The 11,332-nt window shown below is 36.9% G+C and overlaps 1 protein-coding gene across 4 annotated transcripts; it reads right to left on the reverse strand.

Moving 5' to 3' along the window:
- Window positions 1–293: 293 nt before the first annotated feature.
- Window positions 294–10,846, reverse strand: LOC111295980 (uncharacterized). 4 transcript variants are annotated; one of them, XM_022889911.2, is made up of 5 exons: window positions 10,616–10,846; window positions 10,207–10,496; window positions 7,425–8,283; window positions 5,028–6,209; window positions 294–3,409 (listed from the first exon to the last, which is right to left on the reverse strand). In XM_022889911.2, the coding sequence occupies exons 2-5, from the start codon at window positions 10,264–10,266 to the stop codon at window positions 411–413; spliced, it is 5,100 nt and encodes a 1,699-aa protein (XP_022745646.2). In that variant the 5' UTR covers window positions 10,267–10,496; window positions 10,616–10,846; the 3' UTR covers window positions 294–410. The 4 variants fall into 4 exon arrangements, with proteins under 4 accessions (XP_022745646.2, XP_022745645.2, XP_022745648.2 ...); XM_022889910.2 differs by having other exon boundaries at window positions 7,425–8,297; XM_022889913.2 differs by lacking the exon at window positions 10,207–10,496 and having other exon boundaries at window positions 7,425–8,297.
- Window positions 10,847–11,332: the final 486 nt, after the last annotated feature.

An 11,332-nucleotide genomic window follows, 5' to 3' on the forward strand; every position in this document is an offset into this window, starting at 1 on the left:
AATAAACCTCAATATAAACTAATCTTTCATTTTAAGTAAAAATTTATTTGAATCCAAATCAAATGATATAAACTCATTTAAATATAATAAAAATATAAATACTTATTTTTAAAAAAAAGTGAAATAACTTAAGACTTCTTTTGTATTTTAGGCAAAAAATTTCCCATACTTAGACAATGTTAACTTACCTGAAATTGCCCTCCTAAACTACAACAGATTATTGTGTGGATTTTCCATCAAATACAACAAATACAAACGCTGCTGCTGGAATATTACAAAGCACCTAAAATATATTACCAAAAAAAGACTGGAATGCACCTATCATCATTTTCATTAATAAAAAAACAAATACAAAATCTATCATACAGTGCGCGGCAAAGAAATATTTGCCACTGAGGATTTGCTTTCTACTACCTGCTGCTGCCTATGTCCCCCTTACCTCTCCATGACTCTTCTTCCCTGTTGATGCTCCCACTCTGCCCACCATACTGCTCTGTGGTTTTTGCATACTGCATTCGAAGTACTGCTACAGGATCTGAGAGAGTAGGGCAGGACCCCCCTACAAGAACTCCTCCCCTCCCCACAACATTCATTCCAACCATTCCCCCCCTTCCCTGCGGCTGTAAATTCGGTGTGGCATCAAACCCGTTCCGTCTTTGCATCTCAGAGAACATTTCCGGTGGCTGCTTCATGTCCATGGTAAATGGTGCCACCCTGGTACGATCACGGCCCCTGTACATTTGATAGTCCACCACGCCGTTGTTGCTGCTTGTTTCCCTAGGTGGAAAAACTGAAACATCACCATTCAAGTTTCGGTCGGTAGTCCGGACAACAGTCTGCAATGCCTGCTGATTCATTTGAGATGCTGGTACGGGATAATTAACAAATGCAGCAGGATACTTTGCCATTAAAATAGAAGAGTCAGGCAAAGATGACAACCCAGTTTGTATCCTGTTCCCGTCCCAGAAACCGTAACTCCTCTTGGGAACATTTTCCGACCGATGACAATTATTGCGGTCATACTTTGAGCAAGATGTATTTCCACCAACATTATTGTGACCTGTGAATTTCAAATTCGACGATTTTGTGCTTTGTTTTGGAAAATGAGATACCTTTTCATCATCTTGGGAACCAGAGTTGAGTATCTGACCAAACAGCTTGAAATTACCATTCCTGCAAGGTTTTTCTGTGTCTGACAGACTCCGAGAATGGGATTTTGGACGACCATTCGCTTGTTCTAAGTTTTCCACTGGAAGTGGAAGATCAGCAGCTGATCTTGAACCATTGCACTTCTGAAGATAACAATCTTGAGCCAAATATGGGCCAGTAAAACCCCTTTCTGATGTTGAAAGGCTTTTAAGTAGAGGAAGCTGACTATTGACATCACCATTCATTTCTTTCAAAGTTGAAATTTGCAAGGGATTACCCCTTATAATCTGGTAGGATTCAGCAAGATCCACTAATGGCTTTCCAGATAAATGGTCAGACTCATCTCTGCTAACAGATTTGTGAGCCTGTTTGTCTTCATTCTCCTTGTAATCAAGTGTTGATGACAACCTATCTTGGTTGCATATTTTCTTGCATTGAAAGGCATCAGAATCATGCAATGGAGAATTTTTAGTAAAAGAGTTTTCCTTTGGCAATATTATGACAGAAGGCTTTTCAGCAGAATCCAAGTCAAGAGAAGCTTGATGCGGGTCTTTAGTGTTAAAGCTAAAACCTGAACTAGAATTTTTATCAATGAACTCATCACTGGTTTTATTTGAATCTACCCCGCAGATACTTCGACTGCTAGTCTCCGCAATGCAGTTTGTATTGCGTTCGTCCAGACCATGTTTGGACAATGATGTTTCCTGCACCTCCAAATCATTTCCAAACCCCTCAGTAGGACAACCAGCATCAGGTTTGGGCTCAACCATAGCATCTAATCTAGGAAGGCAAGGATCAACTGCCTCACCAAGAGATGCGGATACTGCAACAGAAACACCCTGTTCAGCAACGTGATTTCTTAAAGCATTTAGATTGGCCAAAGAAACACTTTTTTTAACATGCACTGACTCAGCCTTGTTACTATCAACAACCATATCATCACCAACACCTTCAGAAATTAGCTCAGTTTGGCCCACATAAAAAGCCCTAGCTTCAACTGTCTCAGAATCTCTATAATCTACAAGCCTCCCATTGTTTTCCTCTGATAAGTTCAGGTCAGATTGCAAACTCACTTCCCCAGTTGGATCAGATTCATCTACGTTCATGCTCACAATAGTGGAAGGCAAGTCCTCTGCTTTAGACCCCAACTTATCACTACAAACAACAGAGCTCTCCAGGACAAAAGCATCTTCCATATCACTTCCACCACCATTGGCATCATCATTCACGGCTGTTCCCATGTTTCTGGTTCTTGGACGTATCAAGTCCAGTCCAAGGCATTTGCGAGCCTTGCTAAAGAAAACCTTGCATTGATCCCTGGATCTTGTTCCAACACATCGTGAGATCATTCCAAAATCCTTACCATAAGATGAGACAGCCTGTATAAAGACTGATTTTTCCTCATCTGTCCAATCAGCAGGATCCATTTCCCCACAACTCTCATCTGAACAAGTATCATCATCAACATTCTGAGTGACAGATGTTGAAGGCCTTTTAACCATAGAATCAACTTTATGACACTTCCACCCAGGGTCAGCAGAACTAGTGATACAAGAACTCATTGCCTCAGAAGACAACGAACCACATATACCTGCTAAAACATCAGCGGCTACAGTTTCTTGATCATTCCCAATAATATCAAAACAGCCTGACCTTTCAGCAATGCTATCATCAGCTCGAGATGCTTTAGAATCAAAACGCCCTCCCAAAAAGATCCTACCAGAAGATGTCTGCCGATTTTGCATGCCACTTTCTGCATGAGCTGCTATGACTGAAGCTGCACCCAGAACATCAAGGGATGCAGCATTCAGTTCGCGGCTCCACTTTTTCCCTGACGTCAACAAGTAGGTATTCACAGAGGACTTACCTTGTTTACTCGTATCAAGCTTCTTCTTTGTTTTCTCAAAACATTCAGACTTGTGGTTTTTGTAATAGAACTCAACACAGTCTGCAGTTGTCTTGTGATCAAGAAAGGAAGCAATTTTTCTGAAGTCCTTCCCAATGGCAGCCAACTTATCCATAAAAATTTCCTTCTCTTCTGATGTCCAAGGATTTATCAAAGCTCTTTCCTTCTCAACGGCACACGGATCTTCAACCAATCCATTACTAGAGATAAACCTTGAAATCTGCTTCTCTTTCTCATCCAAAAATAATGCCGGCATCTTCAAAGCATTCCTGTAAAGCCTGACATTGGAATCTAGAAACAGTTTGCTTGCAAAATTAATCATCTCTGCATTAGGTTCCAGGATTAGACTTCTTGCTGCAAAAACAACCCAAAAAGTAATTATATGCATCACTACTGGTAAATGCCAAGTCCTTAAATAAACAATCTTTCTAGAAAATAAAGCAAAAACAGATAAGACATTTAGAGAAAACAGAAAATATAATTGATTAGTGGATCACATATCAGCAGCATTAATTACGCTAAATCCAAGTCAAAAGTGACCTGGTTTTTCACATTCACTTGGAATTTACAAAAAGACAATACTAATCAGTTACAAGCATTAGAAATAACAATATACACGGATGAAAGCATTTAAATGAAAAACATAATCTAGGAAAATAAGATACTTCCAAGTTTTTTTACCAATTTTCACCAGGAAAACTAAAGCCAAGCAAATCCCACTTCAATGACTTAAACCTGCAATCCAAAATTTCGGGCATTTTCACATGCAATCCCAAATTTTTTGCATTTTCATACGATGCAATATTTCTCAGAGATCATGATTGTTTGAAAGGTTTTAGAATATACATCACAGATATCTCATTTGACAATCCAACATTTACGGCAGCATACAATCTGCCAAATCGAATACGATAATCAAATCCAACAGCAAATTCTCCCACTTAAGTAGAGTCTTGCATGCCAGCAATCTGTACCACCAGCTCATATTTAATGCATGAGGTATCGAGGAAGATGCACCACAATGCATCCAACCCTACATTATCCAAATATCAGCTTTGGAGGGGAATGTGGTAGACTAGTTTTAGTAACCTCAAGCCACTCTCTTAACAACAATATAAGAAATGTCCAAGAAATCATAATGAGACATTCACAATAAATACAATGACTTTCACCAGTCGAAAGGCAATTACTCTTAATTACTCTTACCTTCTACATATTCCACTTATTACCAATACCCATAAACAAAAAACCAGAATCTCTAATACTATGAATGACTGACCATTCACAAAATGTATACAAAAGAACCTTGAAAATAAGAGATAGATTGAACTCTATAACATGTCAAATGCAGCTTCTTCCACCCATGAACAAGAAAAGTTTCTGCTAGAACAATCATCTCTTAGAAAGGGCCCTAGCCTCCAACATGTTAATCCATGCAATTCCTTGTCAAATAAAATTGTCATGGAAGTTTTTGCTTACCATGATATTGTTGATTACTATTTGATATAAAATCAACTGACCTCAATTCCCCTCTGGAATTGCCTTCATATGCCATAATGTTCTTCAATGTCTATTTTCTAGGCTTAAGAGAAATGATCTTAGGTTATCCACTTGTCCATATGATTTTAAAGAAAAAACCTAGCTTATAGTCTTCTACCTTCTTCAATGCAAGATTCTCTTTTATTTCCCATACTGATCTTCAGCAACACTTCTAATAATACTTTCATTTCCCTTAATAATTGAAAAAGATGTAAATTATTAATATGACCCACAGTTTAATTTTATAAGAATTAATCCTCAACATTTTACATCGCATTCAAGTTGACAGACGATCAAAAAATAAAAAGACAAGAGGAAACAAAATGAAATGTAACATACTTAAATTAAAGTAAGGCCATGCAACCACAAGCAAAATACAACAGAACTAGCAACTCATAAAAACTATTCTAAAGCAGGAGGCTCAAACAATTACCAGGAGAAGTGACTCGAGAACGAAAGGAGGACCGATGCTTTTGGTAACCACCATGAGTTGAACGAAAACTAAATTCATACTTCTTCTGAGACTTTGCACGGTATTTTCTCATGGACAGGGAACGCATATCTTCCTTCCATGCATGCTGAAATGCTTTAAACTTAAGGGTCAATACTCTCTCCTTAAATCTTAAGTACCGCTTCCGCATTGCAATTTTTTCCCTGATTGAAGCATCAGTCTGCCAGTATGCCGCATTGGCATTTTCAGAAATCTCAACACTATACTGATATTCTGGCAATAGGTTATTAAATACTTTAGAAGCTCCATTTGCCAATTCCTTATTAACGGTCAATATTTCATCGTATATTATATTTTCTCCATCAGCATATGAATTTGAAGATTCTGGAACATGTGCATCATCATTATCAATCTTTTTAAGCACACTGACTTCCCCAGAAATGGGTGCAACAGTCCCTTCATTGCGTGAACCAGTAGCTAAAATCACCTCCTCCATTGCTGTCAATTGAATGGTACCCAAATTACCAGAACATTCATGAAACTTCACAATATCAGATGGAGAAACTGCTTTCTCCAAAGATGATGGTTCCACAAATTTAGATGTAGCTGTTCCAGGACTATCAACATCCCCATCTTTTATATCAGCATTAATTTCTTCCAGTACACCATTACAAAGGGGCAGCTTCTCCTCAAGAGCATCACCACAAGGATCAATTTTCAAGGGAGCAGGTCGGGGGATCATATTGGATACAGCCTCCAGTTCTTGACAGGCTTTCCCATTTTCCTCAACAGGAAGAGAACTGGACGTTGCTGGGCATTGACATCTGCTTCCAGAGTCACCTTTCAACGACTTAAGTTCATTTTCAAGTGAATCAATTTCAGATTCATTGATCTCCAATGCCTTCAATACATCACCTTTCAATAGTAGCAGCTTATTTATTGCAGTAGAGCGAACAAAACTAGAATCCACTGTACTAGGATCATCAGATTGACGCAAATCAATAAGTGAAGGGCCCATATTAATAATTGAATTGGAATCCAATTTCTCTAAATTAAAAGGGGATCCTTCCAGATGATTTTGAGACCCAAGACTTGGAGAACCACATAAATTATTACCATCATTTTCAACATTTGCAGCTTTGCTAAATGATTTCTCTTCCATACCTGCAACAACCAGGAATATTTTGGTAATAAACGAGAAAAACATATTCATAACACAATAGAATGGGGATCATTTAACATCCAGCAATTAAACATTTGCCAATTTAAAAAGCCATTAAAAAAATACTCTAATTCAGACATGATTTGGTAGTTACATGAAACAAAAAGAAGAAAACAACTAAAGAACAAGCCAGTCAACAATAAAGCAGTTCAAAACATGCAGAAAATAAAGTTTCTTTTTTCCAACACAAGTTTACAAGTTACAACATAGGTCAAATTCTCAATTGGAAACAACTAATCTTGTCAAATATTTGACTTTTTCCTCCTTTAAAATAAGGCCCTAGAATTCTTCCAATTAAAAAAAAAAGGCATCAAAAAATACTCTAATTCAGACATGATTTGGAAGGTACATGAAGCTTAAAGAAGAAAACAACTAAAGAATAAGGCACTAAACAATAAAAGCAGTCCTAAAAATGAAGAAAACAAAGTTTTTTTCCCACACATGCTTACAACATAGGTCAAATTTGCAATTGGGAACAAATAATCTTGCCAAATATGACTTTTTCCTCCGTTAAATAAGACCCTAGAATTCTAGATAGATAGGCTCTAGCTCTACCCCATGGAGAGATGGCACCTAGGAATTGACAAAAGGAAAACACCTATCACCTCATAAAGACATAGACTACTGATATAGAGTTTGCTTAAAGGGGGAAATGGAGAGTCAAGATCATATATATATTCAACAAGCGATTCTTAAGGCATAAGAAACCAGAAAAAGTCATGGCGTGACAAGTCACATAACTATCAAACTAGAGCCAGTTCAAGACCATGGTACCAAAAAAATAAATAGATTGAATAAAACCAAGACCAGTTCTAAACATCAATTTAATTTGCCACGTGAGCCTACATTATTATCATCAATCATCCAATCCAATAATATTCAAGTTAGTAAGAATGGCCAGGGAGGGGAAGTGGAGAGTCAAGAACATATGAGCAAACAAAGGGTCATGCTCATAATAGAAGTCACAAGACTGTAAACTATTGCTGGTTTATAAAGAAAATAGTCAGAAAAGGCACATAAATTGTGTAATTCCAAGACCATTCCTAAACAATCCAGTTAACCAGTCAAGTCTTCAATATTATTGTCAATTATATTACACCTGTTTTAGATATGTCTGCTTAACACTGAATAAATATATAAGAAAATCTAAGATTTACCTGGTGAGGAACTGCAAGCAACAGAGGAGGGAGTTGCAGGAGAAGCACAATCAGAAAATCCAAGAACTCTAGGGCTCTTATCAGCTAAGTTAGAACTCAGAGAATTGTTAGGTTCTGTATTACCAACAGGAATTGTAGCCCCAAATCTGTTCATGCTTGTATCAGGGCCTTCAACTTTCTTTTTCTCATATTTTGCCAGACCCTCACCCCATCTAAGGCGTGGCTTCTTTCTTGATGTTGTCTCATCAAAAGGCACAGCAGATGTGACACAGGCTGCTGCATCCCCAGAAGGGGACTGGACTGGGGTCAAATTTTTTTGTTGTAAATTGGGCCTCCCTTCACCAGAATCTACACCTCCTAAGCTCTTTGAGCTACTAGAATGGCTAAAGCCTGAACCCCGAGAAGACAAGCTTCCAGAGCGGCTCCACTTAAGAGGCTTCCAATCCATGGAGCCTACTGAATTCTCTCTCTCACATCTTTGTACTGTGCTTAACCCATTGACACCATTTGTCTTATTATCATGCTGGTCCTTTTGAAGTTGATCCCATGTATTTATAAAGTCAGAATGAGTATGAGAAGGGTACGTTAGCATATCATCCACTGACTTCCGTTCATTATTCACATCATGAGGCCTCCCAGGAGTGTTTTGGGACCCATTGCTCGTTTCCCAAGAATTACCTCTCCAATCTCTCTGGCTATATGACCCTCTGTTGCTTTCCCTACTGCTGTTTCTACCATATTTCCCATCTCCACGAGAAACTGACTGATGGAAGCTCTCATCATCCAAGATCTTGTCACCAGAACGCATTGGCACATATCCATAACTCCCATTTTCTTCAGCAAACATGTGCCAATTGCCCTGCTTACCATGACCTTCATAAAATATTTAAGCAAAAAAGAAAAATCACAAAAATATTAACAAATGCAAGGTATAAGTATTCTTCCAGATCCCAAAAAAGAAAAGGAAATTCAATCAATCTCTTAAATCGTACCCCCATATAAAAATAAAAGAAAGATGTTTGGTACACAAAAAATGAAAAGTTGTTTTCAAAAATGAAAATTATAAAAATAAGTGTGGTATATGCATTTTTAAAACAAAAAATAGAAAGATAATAACTAAATAATTAAAGCAAAATGCATATTAAAATTGCAAGTATGTAATTTATAAGTACACAAAGGCTCTGCATACAAAACATCAATGCATAAACATCTGTATCCACAAAGTATGGTCTTCTACTATTCTTCTATAACATTTTAATTGAAAAAAAAAATCAGTGCGTAAACCTAAACAAGTTTCATAATCCATGATACATAATATAGGCCTATGTATAGTTGAACCACTGTGGGCTGGACTTTCTAAACATCTTTGCAATAGTTTTCTGAGGCTACTTCAAAGAAAGAGCCAGAGAAGCCAAGGCTGAGGCCATAGACAAGAACTATGCCAGAGATGAAAGTTGGATTGAGCTGGGAGTATGGCATTTGTAGCTACTGAATGGACTCAAGAAAGACTGAGAAAAGATTGTTTTTCTTGCAGCTCTACAAGGCCACTTTGTTTGAAATGCAGGCAGATTGCTGGAATGAACCAGATACAAATTCTTCAACGAGCCCCTCTTTTTCATAGGAATCCATTTTTTAAATTAAAGGAGCATAGATCTACAAAGGGTGCTATAGATTAGAAAACAAGGAAATTTTGACAGCAGGATCTTCTATAACCTACATTTTCTGCATCTAAATACACCATACCAGAATGAACAGAAAAGAAAAGCAAAACAACTCAGAAGGAATAAATAAGAGAAAGAAAGAGTATGGGGTTTGAGGGAGCAATTACTGAAGAGAGAAAAGAGAAGAAGAAATAGGAGAAGGAAAGAGTTTGGGGTTTCATCTAAAACTAAAAAAACTTGTTTTGCTTGTTTACAGATTTGAACTCGTGTCTCCAAGCAATAGAAACATAAACTACAAAAGTTTTTAAAATTCCCGTGCTTTCCCATTTTTCATCTCCCCCTTTGTTTCATTGCAAATATCGAAAACATCTTTTTTTTTCCCTCAAATTTTGACCTGTTTTCATTTTCATTTTCTAGAAAATATTTTATACTTTTTTAACCAAAGAAGATTTATAGTCTATTTTCTATTTTTTGTGAAAATGAAAATAGAAAACAACCTCGTTGTCATAAACCAAACACTACCTAAAAGTCTCCATTTAATAAATCAAAGTTCATGTTCTTCAATGAATCAAAGAAACAGAAAAAACAATATTTCCTATCTCTTAAGTACCCAAAAAAAAAAAGTACCAGAAAACCCAAAAACCATCATTCCTTCAAAAACAAAAAATAGGTTTTATTAAAACATTTAAATTCCCCATTTATCAAAATCAAAATATAAGTCCTCCCATGAACCCAAAAAACAAGAAAAATAGGAAAAATCAATATTATATATCTAAAGAAAAGGGAAAAAAACACTACCCAGAAAATCAAAGAACGTTGATTTAGTAAATAAAGCAAAACGAGGGAAAAAATAATAATAAATTTCCCCGTTAACTAGAATGAAGATACATATTCTAGAATAAAACAAAAGAAAAGAAAAAATCAGATATTTCCAAAAGAAATTAAATTAAAACCTAAAAAACCAACGGATCTAAACACTCCTTAATCCCTACCCCCCCCCCCAAAAAAAAAACCAATCCCAGAAAATCCATGATGATAAAACCCTAACCTTCAAATGAAATAAGGATTAAAATAAGAGGCTAGGGTGAAACAAGCGGCGTAAAAGGAAGGAAAGAGCTTACCTGGAGGAGGACGACGGATATCAGCGGATCCCCAACGAGAGAATTCTCTGAAGGACCCATGCTGATACGACGACATAGATGACGAGTCTCTCCATCTAGCCGTTGACGCCAGCTGTGGCTGCGACTCCGTCCTCTCGAGCTTCCTCTCCCTGTAAAAATCCTTCCGATCCCAAGGCAAAGGTTCTGGCGGCATCAAATCGCATGAGGCAGCACCTCCCCAACAAAACGCCACCGTTTTTTCCTTTTTCCCCAAAATACCAAACCCTAAAACAAAACCTAGCGTTTCTTTCCTAAACCAAAAAAAAAGAAAAGAAGGCCACCGATTTTTACTAGGGCTTCTCACTTCCAGAAATCAAAACAGCAACGTAACGGAATAAATCTATGGCGTTTTTTTCTAAGAGAAACTTACAAAACCGGATTTTTCTGTGTCAGTGAACCGGATCCAACTGCGTCGAAACGAAGGTGATCTCCAGCTTCTGAAAGAGTTTTCTCTGTTTCAATCGGGATAATTGAAGAGAATTGAAGAGAAAGAGGATAAGAGTGAATTTTCTCGGATTTTCTTGGGGTTTCTCTATCAAAGGGTTGTTTGGAAAGAAAATCTGTGGGGCGAGAAAGTGAGAACGTGAAGCCGATAAGGGACAAAGAAAGCCTTGAGAGAGAAAGGGAAGAGAGATATAAGCATTCGTATCTCAACGCCTCTATTAAACCAGATTTCAATCAAGTTTCACGTCCGCTAAATTAAAATTTTTAATTTAAATTAAATATTAAAAAATTTTATTTGATTTATTTAACTTTTTTTAAAATAATAAAATAAAACTTTTTTTATTTTTTGTAATTGTCATCTTTTTTTAGCTTTTGGAATGGACCCGCCCTTTGCGCCATCATTTATTGCACCGTAATTGCCCTTGGATTTAATAGAAATTACGGAGACCACAAAAAGAGTACAGATTTTCAGTTACTCCCTCTTTTTTCTGACTGATTTGCCCTTGTAGTATTTTTAGAATGACAACACTTGCGTGTCATTTTGTGGTTCCTTTTAAATTTTTGAATTTTGATTTTTTAAAATTTGTTTAATAGAGAAATTTTAAATATAAGAAATATGTTAACTATAATTCTTTTTATTATA

This window comes from Durio zibethinus, chromosome 12 (assembly GCF_047325235.1).
Source record: "Durio zibethinus cultivar Kanyao isolate XHJ-2024 chromosome 12, ASM4732523v1, whole genome shotgun sequence".
In the NCBI taxonomy this organism is placed as follows: domain Eukaryota; kingdom Viridiplantae; phylum Streptophyta; class Magnoliopsida; order Malvales; family Malvaceae; genus Durio; species Durio zibethinus.

Coding starts and splice junctions, on each gene's coding strand:
- LOC111295980 (XM_022889910.2), bottom strand. CDS start 10,399: ATGCCGCCAGAACCTTTGCCTTGGGATCGGAAGGATTTTTACAGGGAG. Junction 6,210..7,424: donor TGCTTGCAGTTCCTCACCAG/GTAAATCTTAGA, acceptor TGGTTGTTGCAG/GTATGGAAGAGAAATCATTT. Junction 3,410..5,027: donor TTCTCGAGTCACTTCTCCTG/GTAATTGTTTGA, acceptor TTGTTTTTGCAG/CAAGAAGTCTAATCCTGGAA.